At 49.7% G+C, this 17826-nt stretch overlaps 1 protein-coding gene across 1 annotated transcript in view; it reads right to left on the reverse strand.

Annotated features, from left to right (window-relative positions):
* The window catches only part of nompB (intraflagellar transport protein 88-like protein nompB), an 81566-nt gene that overhangs the window by 15369 nt on the left and 48371 nt on the right, over nucleotides 1–17826 (reverse strand). Inside the window, exons 17-23 of the mRNA XM_089569298.1 lie at nucleotides 16376–16484; nucleotides 15390–15428; nucleotides 9861–9972; nucleotides 8037–8152; nucleotides 6031–6149; nucleotides 5089–5195; nucleotides 4294–4372 (exon numbers count right to left, since the gene is read on the reverse strand). Of these exons, the coding sequence (XP_089425424.1) occupies nucleotides 4294–4372; nucleotides 5089–5195; nucleotides 6031–6149; nucleotides 8037–8152; nucleotides 9861–9972; nucleotides 15390–15428; nucleotides 16376–16484 (681 nt within the window). The remainder of the gene's footprint in view (nucleotides 1–4293; nucleotides 4373–5088; nucleotides 5196–6030; nucleotides 6150–8036; nucleotides 8153–9860; nucleotides 9973–15389; nucleotides 15429–16375; nucleotides 16485–17826) is intronic.

Genomic DNA, 17826 nt, shown 5'->3' on the forward strand with positions numbered 1-17826 from the left:
CTCTGATGGGATTTTTGGGAAATGTTTGACCGCTTCAGTCAGGAGTGGCACATTAGCAGCTGTAAGGGTTTTTTTTTTTTTTTTTTACGTGAGCCGGCAAGGATGCGTTCATGCATGAGACCTTTCAGGACCGGTTTGGCAGACGCGCCAGCTTTGTCGTTCTTCAGCGTCGGAAGTAAAAAAAACAGCCCACTTTAGAAGAAAGCTCGGCCTGCGGTCCACGGCTCGAGGAAAAGTAAAAGGTGAAAAAGAGAAAGGCGCACACAAAGGTACAGCAGGAGACAGCACCCTCTCCCTACTGCCCTTTGCTCTCTCCTCCCCCTTACCCCCGCAACCGGTCACCTACGTACCTCTGGATAAAAACGCCCTTTTCTCCCTGTGTTCGTCATACATATAATTCTGCGAATCTTGCGTCGCGTTGTCATAGCCTTTCTGAGAGGAACATATTGTCAAAGAGTTGTGTAGGAAGGATAGCGTGAAATTCAAGCAAGTTTAGGTTGAAAGCGATGCCCAATTCTTCCTTATTTATTTTAAAATCAGCGATAGCAGTGCTTTGAGCATGCGGTTCGCGGGCGGTTCGGTTGTTGGATTCCCAGTGCCCCCCGGGTACCTATCGCCTTCCAATGCATACAAATTTTTTCGCGGTTTCTCTGAGGTGAATTGACTCGAAAAATGTCTTTCACCTAACCTTATGTAGAAGAAAACACTGTTCCATGGCGCTCTTTGGTGCAAGGCGGCCCTTGCACCATTAAAACTTGTCAACAAAAGAAAACATCCTTATGGGAAAAAACGTAACGAAAACAATTCTACGCGTAGGCTAAGTACACGCCAGGAGCAAAAACGCGTATGCAATCTGTACGTAAAAGGCGTCAGCAAAACTTTGGCCAGCATTCGCGGAAAGGAAGCGGTGGAAACTGGGTACCAGCCGGACATCATTATCAGGCGCCTCCTCCCATGTCCCGAAGACCCGTCGTCCTACAGAAAAGATGCAAGGCGTGGTACGCAAGAACCCTGCTCGAGTGCTTGGTGTCTAGAGCGGCGTTTACTTGAAGGGGTTTAGTTGAGGAATTCAGTTGAAAACCGGTTACTGGTTTCATGTAAACACCGCACAGTCGGTTCCGGGAGTCGAGGAAGTGAGTCCAGTCAACTCCGCTGCAGGGGGGGGGGGGGTTGACTCGCTCAATCCCAACGGAAGATAGCACGTAAACCGGATAGAGACGAAGAGTCGGGTTAGCGGGAGTGGACAGCATAAATTACGATCCTGTTTTTACGCTTGCGCCATCGCGCCTGCGAGACAGCGGTGCCGTGCCGCAATCTTGGAGGCTGCCACTGCCCTCACCCGCTGCGCTGCTCGACGCTTGGTGTCGCTGCAGTTGAACCGGTCTCGACTCGCTAAAATCTAGTTCATGTAAACACGCAATCGTCGAGTCGGGCTGACCTTACACAACTTGACCCCCCGATTCGATCTACCGCAGTCCGGTTCATGTAAACGAGGCTTAGGCTGGGGACACCAACAATATGACGGAAAGAGTGAAGCAGCACAAAGCTTATGTCAAGCAAATGAACAGAAGCGCAGTGGCCGTACTTCCCAGCCATGCCACCACAGGGGTGACTTTGACGGCACTATTGTGGTGGAAACCGAACCAAACTGCGCAGAAGCCTTCTACTTGAGTCATGACGGAGGAGAATGTTGAATGTTTTCTGGGAACCGCTCCTTTTTCCTACATCCACGGTTTAAGCTCCGTGACCCTGCGGTCGACCTTATGTGAGCTTAAAGAAGGCTCCGCAACGCGCCCGCAGTCGCACCTTCAAGAAGTAGTAGTAATCGTTTACTGACAAAGAAATACAAAAAGGAAACACGAGAGCTGCAGCCGGTGGAATTCACGGAATTCAGAGCCGGGGAAGTCACAGGGAGAGGATAGCGAGGAAAAGTACGGAGGAAAGCGACCGGCAGAAAAGACGGGGAAGTTTTGAACACAATTCACAAAATGCAAAAAAGTATCAAGTTCGCGCCGCTCGCAAGCTAGTGCCTAAGCATTGTTGTACACATTTACAACGCGCGTAAATTAAGTGCATATTCTAGGCCGCGTGCACGTAGCGTCCTGTCGCTACTGGACAGCGCGAGCGGCGCATTGCGCAAGTGGCCCGGATGGAGCGCCCAGCTGCTGCCTTAAAGCAGAAACAGAGCCGGCTTTGAAACGTCGTGTTATCCTACAAGAACTTATTTGGCTGGCGTTTACTTCTCAAATAAATGCAAATTATAGTCATAAAATTTTAATTGGATTTGCCTCTGGGTTGCAGCTTTGGGAAAAGGCGTAGCTTCCTGCACAGCAAATGGCGGATTTGTCAGAATAGCTCACAACATGCCGTTCTATAAACACTTCGTTATCGCTTCATAGTTTGCACACACTTTTGACATGAACGCGGAAATTAGCAGCGATTATGGCAATGGCAAAGCCCTTAGCGACGGTGAATGATCGAATGACTGGAGGCACTTTAACAAACTAGAATGCTGTGAATTACCACACTACGAATTGTTACATTGGACAAATTGCCTAATGCGCACAATCAGTTAGTGAAACAGGCACGAAACGGAGCACCAGGTTTCTTGCATAGATTCCTGCAGTACTTGCAACGTACAAGCTTATGGGCATCTATATATGTACAGATGACAGGAGTACAGCAAGAAGCCAAACGAATTCGGCTTGATTGGGCTTGTACCCTTACAGAAATAGCTTTATATTCAATAAAGAGACTACAGAGGTACACTGATTTCAAAGCATCCCTGCTGCATTTTGACCGCATCGCCTAAACTTTCGAAGAGCTGAACGCTATTGAGCTTTAATATGTAGCGATTAATGCGCTAATACCTAAGTTTCCTGGCTTTGTATAGTTAATGCGCACGCATTTCCACTATCACTCATCCTCAAGTAGCCACTGTATGCGTTTGCAATAGTAAATGTGTCTGTAAAGCTCCGGAGTTTGCTTATAATCCTCTATAATACCCATACATGGCGAGCACTTTCTTGTAGCGGCCCATGTTTGTGTGCCTACATCCGGTGGGGACACTTTTAATAAAAGGGCGCATTCACAAGGCATGACTTGATCTCCTTAAAGCAATAAAAAAAAGCGTAGACGTGCGCCTAGCCAAACGCACCAAGAGATGGCGCCACACGTTTCTTGCCGATGCTGAGGATGCATGATGAATAGAAAAATAGCCAGGGAAAAATTCTGCCTCTTTCAAATGTAAAATACTTTACATCTATTAAAAGATGGGACATTTCGCTACCTAAAGCTCCCAGAGCAGTCCGATATATTGTAAATCATGGCAGCGGTGAGTGATCAAATGAGGACAAGTGGGGTTTTTTTCGCGACCTCGTCATAGGCATCATGCGACCATATCTCATCGCGCAGGGTAAACGCAATATTTAAGCCACAGTGATGAAACTTTAGTAAAAGAAACTTTATGAGGAATTTAACCCCTCAGGGTCAGAGCTCGCTTGTAACTGTTATGCGTGATGAGATATTGATTTTTTTATTTTTCATCGCCATTCAGTTACGCGCCGCCGCGCCGCCGGCTGTCGCGAGATGGCGCGACCGGTTTTCCGAGGCGCATGGGCCGGAATCCTGGGGATGACGACGTGATAGGGCACATACTTCGCGTTTGGCTAAGCTAAATCGGATGTAATTTTTTTTAATAAAAATCTGTAAAGGTTAACAAAAATCTCCTTGTATATACGAGGTTTCAGGCACCAACCTTAAGGGCGATGAAATGTCTAATCATATCGAGGGTGTCTATGTCAGACTGTTGCAGCATTAATCACAGCTATTCGGCGTACCAGCTACGCAAATCCTAATCGAAATCTGGACAAGACCTGCGGCTTGTTCCCGGGCGCGAGAAGGCTAATTGAGGCCGCCTATGATATCTCCTGTGATGAATTGGTGATGCCTTGCACCTTTCTTTTCTCACTCCAATACACGTGTCGAGCAGTACTGAGCAGTGTATGTGAATGCCTTAATGTGGTGTTGATAGTTAACTTCCAAATTTCGGATAAGTCAGTGCCGAATTTCGATGCACGTACTCTCTAGAGAGTTTTTCAGCTAGTATATGACCAAGAAGTGCGGTATAAATAGATAAGCAACACCCCGCTCTCTCCAAGAACATTTTCGGAGCAGCTAAGGCAGCAGTTTAGCAAGTAGCATTTGTTTAGCTCTCTAGTTGAAGAAATAGCTGCCGTAAATACTAGTTAGAAAAAAGGCAGAGCAGCTTAAGTGCAGCCGAGTTGCACTTACTACTGCTGGCAGAGCCGTCTCTCGACAGGCGACCGCTGCTTCGGTGGCTTCCGCTCCGACTTCCGCTGCTGCTGGTTCTCTGCAAGGACGTAAGGAGCGCTGTTCGTCTTCTTCAGCCATCGCTGATCAATCGCTTAAATGAGTAAGCTGACAGAAAGTATAACGCGCCCATGATGTAATTCATTATTCATTTTAAATGCTAGGCCTAGTCTTCTAATTAACTGCTTCTAATTAACTGCCTTACAGGGAGTCATCGAGGGAATGTACGGCGCTGGAAGATGGAACATGCGCGATAACCAATGTATCAATCCTCATGAGGAAAAAACGCCTCGCTTCGAAGCAACGGGAAAAAAATGTTGGCAGTGGCTTAGCACTGCTATGCCAAGATATACGTTGCGTGAGCAGTGACGCCACGTAGCTGTGCGCCGACGGCAGCAGCGGCGCGGCGCGCCAGCTGTGCGCAGTGACGTCACTCGCTCCTCGCGCATGCGCAGTGTGGTCGACGGAGGGAGCACGCGAAATGGCGAGACTATGGGCAATGTAGCTCACGCTACAAAACATGGGAGAAAAGCAGCTATCCGTCTTTTACTCTTTTCAGACCCCCCCCCCCCCCCCCCCCCCAGTTCTTGCGATTGCTTTACGAAACCCAGCATCGTCCAAACCAACGTACGCCCAGGCTGCGGGACTACCGGTGCGTGCAGACGGCCACACTGATACCACGTGGAGCAAATCATTTTAAAGAGGCATTCTATAAAAGACGCCCTTCAACTAAGTTGTCTGTGTCCAGCTGCGCACCTGCTCCTTCATCTCCTTGGCCTTCTCAGCCTTCTTCAGCTTGGCGGCATACTCTGCGGACTCGCTCAGGCCCAGGTCGCCGGTCAGCCGCACGAGGAAACGTAGGCCTGCAGAGGGACGACGTGCACGTGCATTCCGGAGCGAAAATAAAGCAGCACACTCTAAGCACAAATATTCCTAAATGGGAGTAAAGAGGGAGTAAGCTGTCCTCCAGCGCACTCCTTTCTATATAAAACAGTGCGCTAGAGGAGAGTTTACTCTCTTTTAACTCCTTTCTGTTTAGAGTGCTGCAGCTGACGAGTGAACCAGTGTGACAGCTAGGTTGCCGAGAAATAATGTGTTTTCGCGTGAGAAGCTCAAATGTTTCCTTCCTCAAGGCTGTCCTTTTCTGGCAAGACAAAGCATTCGCTCACCCTACCGCTGATAGCGGAAAGACCAGGCAACAAAAGCGAATTTGGACTGGCTGTATGTTTTTACTCACGCACATCTCTGTAGTGCCTTCACTGCTTTTCTATTGATGCGAATAGGATAAAATGTGTCCTAATCTAAGAGCAGATGATAACTTACAATGCGGTACGATGTGGTATGATACCGCGCATACGCACAAGCGACTAATGCTGCCGTGGCAACCTTATTTGCAACACGGAGTGTCACAGTTGACAAACCTAAGTCCCGTAAGGTGTTGGTGGATGATTCGTTTTCGAAGGTTCTTATTTGACACAAAGATTTCAGAACATTCCGCGATTAACCGCTTAAGCAAAAGTTTTCCTACTTCCTAGCAACCCTTTTGTCAGTGTCTGGCGTGTGTTTCGGCTTCAAAAGACTGCAGGGCTGCCCCGAGCGTACTTGGGCGTAAAAGAGTAGCGTACATTCTCAGCCCTATCGACCTTCGCCACGGAAGTGCTCTATACGATAAGCGTCAGCGCGCGTGCAGGTACGTACACTCGACGTTCTCGGGAAACTTTCGGTGCAGGCTTCGGTAGGTGGTCAGCGCCTGCTGGTAGTTTCCGCTCTTGTGGTGGCAGCTGGCCACCAGGAGGGGCCACTTCACCTGGGTAGGCCTGCACGTATCGCAACCGTACGCTGAAGCGTGGTGGTGTGCATTCGCAGTCAGCGACGCACTGGCACCACTTTCTTTGCGTGGCATGGAGTACTTAGGGGAAAAAGAGCCGAACGATTATATCTAGACGCATTTTATGTCAGCGGATAGGTATATGAAGCATTGCGCATATTGCACCAGCGGGACATAGGCTTAGGAAATGATGTCAAAGGCTAGCCCTCCAGCTCTTAAGTTTAAAAGTGTAGCATATCGCTTTTCTTCCATGGCCTCTGTTATGCTTGTTTCTTAGTTAATCAGTTTGCGTAAACATACGCCAACTGGCCCAAACGACCGCTGTGATGCAGTTATGAAAAGCGCATTGTCTCAGTGGCTATGGAGTTCAACTCGTGAACCCAAGGTCACAGTGGGACCAAATCCTAGCCGCCGCGGCTGCATTTTTAAATGCAATCTCGTCCGCTGTGCAATGTTAATGTCGATTAAATAATTCCACAGGGTCGAAGTTGATAGGAAGTCCTGCACTACGGCGCCCCTCATAGCCCACCTGCAGCCTTGGGACGTCAAGCCACACATACCGTACTCTATATTATATGAAACGAGCGTAGTTCAAAGCTGTAAGTCCAAATAATTCTAGCCAACGACACACGCATGCAGCGAAAACCAATGCACTTTCATGAAGACCAACAGCGCGATGCTGTAGAAAAGCGATAGGAAGGCTTGAAGGAGCTCCTCCGACTTTGATGAAGACAGAGTCGCAGGAGGGGCTCTAGTGGGCACATTCACCCTCGTCAGAGGTGCTCATATGCGCAACAGCAAACCTGATATCGTCAATCAGTGTGGTCGCGTCAAAGAATTTTTACAGCGACACAAATGTAGAAGAGCTTATCCGAGGTGTACGAGGCAACCATTACCATCCAATATGTCGTGACCAAAATGCCCCGCGTCTAATGACAATGTGGGTTCGGTGAGTAGGCGCTCCCATTTCCATGCCCCAGGTGGTCGAAATTTCCGAAGCCCTCCCCTACGGCGTCTCTCATAGCCTTAGTCGCTTTGGGACGTTAAACCCCATAAATCAGACCAAACCAAACCAAACCATTTCCATGCCTCTTTCTCCCGAGGAGGCGGGTCTAGCTAGCCTCGGACCAGCTGGCCTTTATGACTCTAGATCGGAACATCCTTGGCGCTTAATACTACGTCGCAGTAATGTTCTTTCTCTTCGTTCTCTCTCGATAATCTGCCCTGGCCGTTATGTGACGATCCTGGTTTAAATACTTTAGGTGGCCCTTGCTTATGACGCCCTCTTGCTCGCTCCGGTGGAGAACGCAACATCTGGATTATTCTTACATAGTTTAAAAACAAACGTCGCGAGCTACTGAGTTTATTAAATCACGCACTTTCTCTTCTGTTCAAAAGAGCTGCTATATAAAGCAGCGGTTGAAGAGCGTGGTTAGGGGGAAGGAGAGCAGGCGTATTTTTTACTTGGATGTTACCCCCCGCAAAGTTGTATCATATATAGACAAAACACAAAGATACATCGCGCTTGGACCACTTGTGGAATGACGGATGACTTGAAGGCTAAGGCACACACTAAAATATACGTTTAGCCCGCATGTGAAATCTGCGGGCGGACTATGGACTTGGTGTGACGCCACTGGTGCGCCACCAGAGTAGCCATTGCTTCCTAGTTCGTGTTCGTTAAAACCCGAGATGTGAAACATCGCACATTTGATGGCTGCAGTTTGGCTCAAGACGCAACGCGGAAAATATTCTAGGACTGCAAATTACTACAAAGGCCTCGGGTTTTTGTGCACCTGGCCCTGCCACTTCCCCGATAAAAAAGAGAGCAGAGAATCTGAAACCGCCTGGGTGCGGTTGAAGAGAACACACTCACTGAAGGATGGCCGCCTTCTCGAAGTACTTGATGGCCTTCTCGTACAGCTGCGATTCGATGTAGTACGCTCCCAGCCAGTCGATGATCTCGATGTTCGAGGGGAAGTACCTGTAGGACTGCGCGAGCGGAGGAGAAATTTCGCGTCGTGGCAGTTTTTGGGCTGGTGCACGAAATTGTGCGTTCCTGGCATCATTTCTATATTGTTGTTATTTTTGTGCTACGCACGTATTATTTGTTTTTTTTTTAAATACAAAAGCAAAGCATGCTGGTCTTACGGAACCGCCCAACCTGGGGTTGACATCGGTTGGAAGAGAGCAAGACTGGCGTGAAGACAAGTGGCTAGTCACTAATTGGTATACTTAGTGGAAATAAAAATTCACTAGCAAGTGTCAGCGCTGGTGTGCTTCTTCATCTCGTGCTTTTTTCTTGGGTGCGTTTGGTAGCTTCCATAAAGAAGACATTTTCATCGTGCGGCAGAGATGCTTTTACAGAGCTCTAACAAGACGCTGAACAACACTAGGTAGACTGCATTCGTTATATAACAGGAGATCTCTCGTGTGTCATCATCTATCTTAAGTTCCCGTCTGTTCGCGCTTCAGCCAAATAATGTTTGCTGCACCATGCTCATTAGAAGCCTTAATGGTGCATGTCACACGGTGGCACTATGCACACCATGTCACACAGACTATACCACCAGACACAGTATACCATGGTATATTTGAGTGTATCGGCAAAAAGGTAATTTCATGACGACCTAACTTTAATAAAAAGAACATAGCATGACAGGTATCATGTGTAGCCTTAGCGTGAATACGTCTGAAGTACTCTTCTACTGAAGCTATGTTTGACAGCAGACGTTCACAGTGAGAGGTCCGTTGGTGAACCTAATTCAACCCAATTTTCATTGCAGACTTCTTTTTGCTACCATTTTCTGAAGTTAGAAAGGTATTATTCTACTTACTTTTCATTTAAAGTTTTGACCGGGCATACAAATATAAATTCTAACTGTTTACCTAAAATGCAGTGTAATCGAAGTGCACGGAAATGAAATTTAGCTCTTAAGAGGTTCGTCACTGCCAAAGGCTCGTAAAACAAATTGTTTCTCAAAATATGGAAGTTAACTCAAAATATGGAAACGAGTGGGCGCAGTCAACGACCATAAGCGCTGCTGTATAAGTACTGTATGTAGTTCCTTCATCCCTCATGAGTGAGAGAGCATTTGCTCGTAAGGAACTAACGCTCCCTGCTTTATCGGGTAGACGGCCGGCAGCCACTGTGGCGGTGGCGAAAAAAGCGATGGAGAAGATAAGCTCATTGAATACAGCTGCGACGACGGGGGCAGGGCTGGTTCCCCTCTCCCTCGAAAAACATGGTGTGAATTCCGCTTAAAGGCCAATCCCAATAAAAATGGGCAATGATACATTTAAGCGCGGTTCGTTATACGTGCTATTTTTCTTGAAATGGCACCTACCACGACCAAGTTCCAACACTCCACTATATGCAAGACAACTAATACATTCCTTTCTGCAGATAATTTGAAAATAAAATAAATTACTATATAATTTGTATGCAGTGTACGTGGGACCGGTCATGCATGAAACTTCATGCGTAGCCTTTAACTTGGTCGTTCGGTGGTTTTGCAACAGATCATGCGAACTATTATGCATGTCTTCACATCTTCGTTGTTCCTGGAGTTAGTGGAAAACAAAAGAGTTATCAAAACTCCATGCTAAGCTACTGCTAGCCACTCCACAACGCTCGTTCAGGATTTATTTCTGCTGCGCGAGAGATGGCGCATAAACACCATTTGACTGAGCCACATACGTCAGACTGGTACTGAAAGGCCAGCTGCTTCTCCCCTTGAGCATCGTACAGCTCTCCTATCTTGGACAGCAGGTTCGGATCCGTGGGCACCATCGTTGCGAGTTGCTGGTACCTGCACGGAGAAGACAATGCGGCCCTCAGCTCGTTCCCGTTTTCACTGGTTGAGTTGTAAACAGTTATTGCATCTTAGGTTTTCAGCATAACGGCGCAGGGAAGCGAGAAAAAATTCATATTTCAAGCACAGCCACGAAGCACTATAGCACGCTCTCGAAAGATTACAGAAAAAATGAGACCTAAAATTGAATGCAATAATCCCAATTCACTGTGTGCATGCACAACTGGCGTGTGATATCATAAAAGTACCATTAGGCTGAAAAATCTTCACTCTTTTGTAACATTTACATAGTTTCTGCGCCACAACGTTTTTTGTCAGCGCTCGCTCAAAGGTACAGATTGCTCCAGGCTTGGTTATCTCGACACATAGTGTCTGAACTGCCCCGTCATCCCGTCTGATTCTGTGTGCTGGAAGCCATCTGCGGGAAGCGCCGTTTGGAGCGCGTAACAAAGAGCACTTGGCGCTTAGGGGGGTTCAGCTCTTTAATGAAGCGTGCTGATACGATTAATGACAACGGCACTCACGTATTTCGCTTGTCATGAGAAAAACATGTGTCGTTAAAACGGGTTCTTCGTCGGGACTGTTTTATTAGCAGTTATTAAGGCGAAGGCCTTTAATGGCTAATCGTTGTGCGTCCGTCCGTGAAAACTGTTATACTGTAGCTGTCAATCATCCTGATGACGTGGTGTAATGCGCCGTGGTGTAATGCGTCATCAGCGGTGTAATGCGCGTAACCAAACATCATTCAAATCATCAGAACATAACAACAAAATGAACGAACAGAAGTTAACGTAAGAATAATAACATAAAAATACTGCTTCTACTAATAATAATAAACTAATAAAAATAAATAACAAAAATGAAAACAAACGTAAACATAAGCATAAAAATATAAAAATATAATGAAAATAAACGCGTACGAAATAAACATAAAAATTAACTATTGTCGTCATCAAATAGCGTAGCATGTCGTAACCGGAAATGTACTGCGCATACGAGTGATGTCACCTAAGGCGTCATCACCACAGTAGCAGGGCAGCAACAGAGACGGAAGTGGCTTTCCCATCATCGCACTTTAGTAACAGCAAAGTGCCCCCGCACATTTTTCTTTTAATGTTTTGCACCAGGCGGCTCGTTTGCTTTACATCTGGCTGCTAAAAATATTTAGGCATCGACGCTGGCCATCCTACTCAATTTGAAAAGCAAAATATAGCAGCTTCTAGCCATAAAGCGCCACAAGAGCACAAAATCTTTGGGGATGCTAGTAAACATCAGTTCAGTTCAGTGCATTTATTTCAGTCATGTACAATGGCTGAGGAGAAAGGAAAAAAAGCCGCACACGCGGCTTGACAAAGCTCCCATCTCCCGTAGCGGCTTGGCACGGCGATGACAGACAGCAGTAAAACAATAACAAGAGAATGCATGAAATAACAAATATGTACAATATCTTCATAACAGATCACCAGAATAGTCTCGGTACTGTATGGATGCATTGTCGAATTGGAAAGCAACGCCCGCACATTACTTCCTTCCTCCTTTCCGCCTTTTTTTCTCTCTTTCTTTCTTTCCTTACTTTTTCTTTCTTTCTTTCGTTTCTTGTTCTTTGTTGCACTACACGACTTACGAATACACTGCTTGTAATAGTCAGTGGCTTGTGATGGATCCAATAAAGAAAGGTACTTTAACTGCAGACAACCATTTGTCAAAGTTAGAGATGTCAGTACACAGAAGTTAACAGGAAACGCGCAAAAATTGGTCGGTCGGTCGGTCGGTCGGTCGGTCGGTCGGTCGGTCGGTCGGTCGGTCGGTCGGTCGGTCGGTCGGTCGGTCGGTCGGTCGGTCGGTCGGTCGGTCGGTCGGTCGGTCGGTCGGTCGGTCGGTCGGTCGGTCGGTCGGTCGGTCGGTCGGTCGGTCGGTCGGTCGGTCGGTCGGTCGGTCGGTCGGTCGGTCGGTCGGTCGGTCGGTCGGTCGGTCGGTCGGTCGGTCGGTCGGTCGGTCGGTCGGTCGGTCGGTCGGTCGGTCGGTCGGTCGGTCGGTCGGTCGGTCGGTCGGTCGGTCGGTCGGTCGGTCGGTCGGTCGGTCGGTCGGTCGGTCGGTCGGTCGGTCGGTCGGTCGGTCGGTCGGTCGGTCGGTCGGTCGGTCGGTCGGTCGGTCGGTCGGTCGGTCGGTCGGTCGGTCGGTCGGTCGGTCGGTCGGTCGGTCGGTCGGTCGGTCGGTCGGTCGGTCGGTCGGTCGGTCGGTCGGTCGGTCGGTCGGTCGGTCGGTCGGTCGGTCGGTCGGTCGGTCGGTCGGTCGGTCGGTCGGTCGGTCGGTCGGTCGGTCGGTCGGTCGGTCGGTCGGTCGGTCGGTCGGTCGGTCGGTCGGTCGGTCGGTCGGTCGGTCGGTCGGTCGGTCGGTCGGTCGGTCGGTCGGTCGGTCGGTCGGTCGGTCGGTCGGTCGGTCGGTCGGTCGGTCGGTCGGTCGGTCGGTCGGTCGGTCGGTCGGTCGGTCGGTCGGTCGGTCGGTCGGTCGGTCGGTCGGTCGGTCGGTCGGTCGGTCGGTCGGTCGGTCGGTCGGTCGGTCGGTCGGTCGGTCGGTCGGTCGGTCGGTCGGTCGGTCGGTCGGTCGGTCGGTCGGTCGGTCGGTCGGTCGGTCGGTCGGTCGGTCGGTCGGTCGGTCGGTCGGTCGGTCGGTCGGTCGGTCGGTCGGTCGGTCGGTCGGTCGGTCGGTCGGTCGGTCGGTCGGTCGGTCGGTCGGTCGGTCGGTCGGTCGGTCGGTCGGTCGGTCGGTCGGTCGGTCGGTCGGTCGGTCGGTCGGTCGGTCGGTCGGTCGGTCGGTCGGTCGGTCGGTCGGTCGGTCGGTCGGTCGGTCGGTCGGTCGGTCGGTCGGTCGGTCGGTCGGTCGGTCGGTCGGTCGGTCGGTCGGTCGGTCGGTCGGTCGGTCGGTCGGTCGGTCGGTCGGTCGGTCGGTCGGTCGGTCGGTCGGTCGGTCGGTCGGTCGGTCGGTCGGTCGGTCGGTCGGTCGGTCGGTCGGTCGGTCGGTCGGTCGGTCGGTCGGTCGGTCGGTCGGTCGGTCGGTCGGTCGGTCGGTCGGTCGGTCGGTCGGTCGGTCGGTCGGTCGGTCGGTCGGTCGGTCGGTCGGTCGGTCGGTCGGTCGGTCGGTCGGTCGGTCGGTCGGTCGGTCGGTCGGTCGGTCGGTCGGTCGGTCGGTCGGTCGGTCGGTCGGTCGGTCGGTCGGTCGGTCGGTCGGTCGGTCGGTCGGTCGGTCGGTCGGTCGGTCGGTCGGTCGGTCGGTCGGTCGGTCGGTCGGTCGGTCGGTCGGTCGGTCGGTCGGTCGGTCGGTCGGTCGGTCGGTCGGTCGGTCGGTCGGTCGGTCGGTCGGTCGGTCGGTCGGTCGGTCGGTCGGTCGGTCGGTCGGTCGGTCGGTCGGTCGGTCGGTCGGTCGGTCGGTCGGTCGGTCGGTCGGTCGGTCGGTCGGTCGGTCGGTCGGTCGGTCGGTCGGTCGGTCGGTCGGTCGGTCGGTCGGTCGGTCGGTCGGTCGGTCGGTCGGTCGGTCGGTCGGTCGGTCGGTCGGTCGGTCGGTCGGTCGGTCGGTCGGTCGGTCGGTCGGTCGGTCGGTCGGTCGGTCGGTCGGTCGGTCGGTCGGTCGGTCGGTCGGTCGGTCGGTCGGTCGGTCGGTCGGTCGGTCGGTCGGTCGGTCGGTCGGTCGGTCGGTCGGTCGGTCGGTCGGTCGGTTTATTGGGTTTAACGTCCCAAAGCGACTGAGGCTATGAGAGACGCCGTAGTGGAGGGCTCCGGAAATTTCGACCACCTGGGGTTCTTTAACGTGCACTGACAACGCACAGTACAAGGGCCTCGAATTTCTCCTCCAAAGAAATTCAACCGCCGCGGCCGGGATCGAAACCGCGTCTTTCGGGCCAGCAGCCGAGCACCATAGCCACTGAGCCACCGCGGCGGCGAAAAAATTAGTTATCACTCTAAACACTCGTGAGACTACAAATAAACAGAAGTCGAAGAATATATAAACTAAAAACTTACCAATCAAACAAGAGCGCGTAGCACTTGTACAAGCATTAAAGCAATGTTCAATGAATCCATAATATCACTTCCCAAACGCTACAAATAATATTACATCGCAGAAACCAGAAAGAATGCATAATATCATTGATCAAAAAGAAATACCACATCATATTAAATACAGGAGTTTGTATGGGGTTACATGCACATAATACCAAGCGAATGACCTAAAGTTAAAGCAATGAAGCGCGAGCCTGACATCAACGTGTTTCATTCGTTTTAAGGTAGTGAGTTGTTATTGAAATGGAAAAGTTTCTGGTAAGCTTTAGTTCCTACGGCAGAGGATTAAAGATTTTTGCACCAGTAAACTCTACCATACGCTCACCATAATCGCTTCTTTTTACGGGTAATTTAATTTTTTTTCTGGCATGGTTCTGTGTTGCACGTGAAGGAATTTTAAATATAGATATATCAAACGGGATATTGCTACTTATTAATTTGGGGATACATTCCGAAGCTTTTTTTTTCTGCCTAGGTCGAGCGTAGTCATAAAACGAAATTACCCAAAGTGTTCGCATTTGCGATGGTCTAATGGGCTCTAAGTAGGGATATATGTATGTCCAACCCCACGACTAGATGCAATATGACAGGTATGTACTAATGCGTAAGTACAGCCCTCGCAGAACACTGGTATCAAAATATTCACGTATCTAATGCAGAGCATAGCAACCGGACGCAGACTTCTTGCAAACCAAATTAATCTGAGGTTGCCAGTGTAAGTGCTTATCTAGGGTCATGCCAAGGTACTTAAAGAGATTTGGTTGATTCAAGCGTAGTCTGCTAATAGTTAATCTAATATCAGTAGAATCCAATGATTTGATTCGTGACTGGAACAGTTACATTTAGTTTTCTTAATATTCCCTGTTAATTTCTTCGTCAGATACCAGTCAGGGATTTTTTTTTCAATTCTGTGTTTACGACGCTTTCTAGTTCGGCAGCACGTGGAGCAGTAACTATAATGCACTTTTTTTTGCACTTCTCTATTCACACAAGTCAGTTTAGTTCATCGGCGCCCCTTTAGCCGTGATTCAGTTTGCTTTGTGCTTGTTTCCCGAATGTGGTGTGCCACACCAGTGGCTCCGGTAGTAACACACAATTCTACCCTCATTCCGTTACCTCTACGTGTGTCTCGTCTTGTCTCAATGTTGATGAAAGTAATCTTGGATGAAAGACCCAAGTGAAGTCAGATATAATTATTCAGATGAGTAGTGATCGTATCCGGCGAAGTCCATACAAGCATCTTAAAGAATACAATCTCCTTATTCGCCCGAAAGAATACGAACCACTTTTCTCTTCAAGCCTTGTCAGCACTGAGTAATGCAATATGTTTATGGCATTTGGCTGTTGCGTACAGCTTACCATTCCAGTGCTTCATCCACGTTTCCTTGCAGCTCGTACCTTTCCCGACGTTAAGGGTTGAAACAAAAGTCTTCAATGAGAACAAGTACTCGGGCTCGGCAAGCGGGCTACTATTGGGGACAGGGACTCTTACTTATCCGACCTTGTTCGCACGAAGCTCGACAACTACCTACGTCGTTTTCTAAGGTAGAGAGTTAATGGCCGCGGTTGGAGCGGACATGTGTGTTGTTTGCTATGACCAACTAAATCAGAGATGGCACGAAATGAACAAGGGGCGTGGGGAATCATTAGTACGCTAGCCAACGTTTCGAAAAAAGGACTTGTCGCCAGATGTTAGTTTTTCTACCGCGGTAAGATACGTTATGTTTCATCAAGAACTACTTGGCGGCCGAGTTGGTATGTACTTACCGCTACAAGTAAGAATACCACATGGAGACGAAAAAAAAAACGACTCAGGAATTGGATTATGCTGCACCTTACTATGTGCTCTTCTTAGTTAAAGATAACATAATCAAAGCTGAATTTGCAATATACACGATGTTTGTTGATTTCAACGGCTGACACGACGCGTATACAACGTGAAAACACGAGATCCGGGCTGCTGGCTTATGCAGCCAACCCCACTGTTTCAGTTTTTCGAACTTGATCTTTCTCACGCACTGCTCATGGAGTCTATGTCACGATTTCAACACCGCCTAGCACAATGATTCTGTGTCTATGAACGATCAGCCGGCGTGTCCGAGAACATTTTTTTATATAAAAACACGGCTACAAACACAGGTTCACTTATCTTAAGAGGGAAGAGGGCAACAACGGGGGCTAAAAATGGTTGTTCATTCCCTCTAGACGTCTGTCTTAGAGGAAGCCCGCGTTGGGCTCCACAACTCCACCACTCTTATCACCACCACTTATCACGCACCACTTATCACTTATCACGCACCACTTATCACGCACGGAGTTTTTGCGATCACGGCGCCAAAGGATACGTTCGTCCGATCTGGTAAACCACCTGAGGGATGGTCTTGACGATCGCCCTGAGCTTGAAGAAGCAGTCCAGGGCCTCTTCCAGGGAGCCGAGCTTCTGGTAGGCCAGTCCTACGGAGATTAACATCCGGGCATTCATTATTATGCGCCGCAAATAAAAAGCATAAATCGGACATACACGTCGGATGAAGCAAAATGACGTAACGGACGCGTGCACACTCATCTCGACAAGCTTCACCCATTTTGACGAGTCTGATGATAGGTGGATGTACTTAGTGTGATACATGGCGCGAAGTTCGTCACCCTGGCCTCCTTGGTGACATCGAGGGGGATGCATGCATTATTTCTCCTGGTTTAATAAAATGACACAATATATCAGCTCCTTCATGAGCAAGAAGGTAATTTTTCGAAATACCTAACAGACTGGGACTTGAGTTCTTATTTTGTTATTTTGTCTCAGGCTCTGTAGACTCATTTATTTGCTTTGCTGGGTTGTCGGCCCGTATGGTGACGATATTAATTCGATAGTAGTATTAGTTGAAGAATACGACGTTGTACTCTGCACAGTACGCGAGAATGCGTATACCAGTCAGATATCAGTGTCAATAGAAGACTACGACGATGTGCAATGCAAGCGCGAGTGCGTGCTGCAATTTAACACGAGGTGTGGTCGGCTGTGGCGAGCAGGGCCGCGGGTTCGAATCCTAACCGCGGCAAAGTTTATTGAGGCGGAAAGCTTCACTAGGCTAGTAAACACCGCGCTTCGCGTGAGCCGGAGCGCAGATTTGCCCCTTCTGCGCATGCGCGAAACCGAGTGAGCGACGTCACGCACGGCGCATGTGGCCTCCGTCGCCGCCGCCGCCGTTGACTCCGTCGCCTGACCTTTCGCCGCCGCCGCGCGCTACTGCGCATATGCGCCGCCGCTTCTCCTCCTCGCCACCGTTTGACCTTTCGCCCCAGCCGGGCGCAGGGCCGGATAAAGAAATATGGGGGCCCTGCGCTAATGCGTATGTAGGCCTCCTTTCCCTCCACTGACCCCCCTGCCCCCTGCTACACTACTGGAATATATCCCATGTTTCATTGCAATTTCACCTAATTAAAAAGAACGAAGTGCGATCAATGGGATTAGTTGTACAGCGCACAAAACACAACGCAACTCTCGGAACGCGCGACACGTGTCCGTCTGTGGCCAAGCGCCGAACGTCACGTAAGAGGCAAGTGAGCGGGGCTGCATTGCCGCGCGCTGCGCGCGCCGCCTACTCTCCTCTTTTAATGACACCGTACACAAGCTGAAAGACGGGTTTTTGTTCGCAGCACTGTTTTAATGCTAACGCATTAAAGAAAAACAGGCTGAGCTAACTTCCTACAGTTGAGCTGGGTGCTCCGGCTCGCGCATGCCTTCGTAACTAGTCGAGCACTGTACTCGACTCCTTAACTCTGCCTACGGAAACAT

This window comes from Amblyomma mixtum, chromosome 2 (assembly GCF_055824585.1).
Source record: "Amblyomma mixtum isolate Tamu chromosome 2, ASM5582458v1, whole genome shotgun sequence".
In the NCBI taxonomy this organism is placed as follows: domain Eukaryota; kingdom Metazoa; phylum Arthropoda; class Arachnida; order Ixodida; family Ixodidae; genus Amblyomma; species Amblyomma mixtum.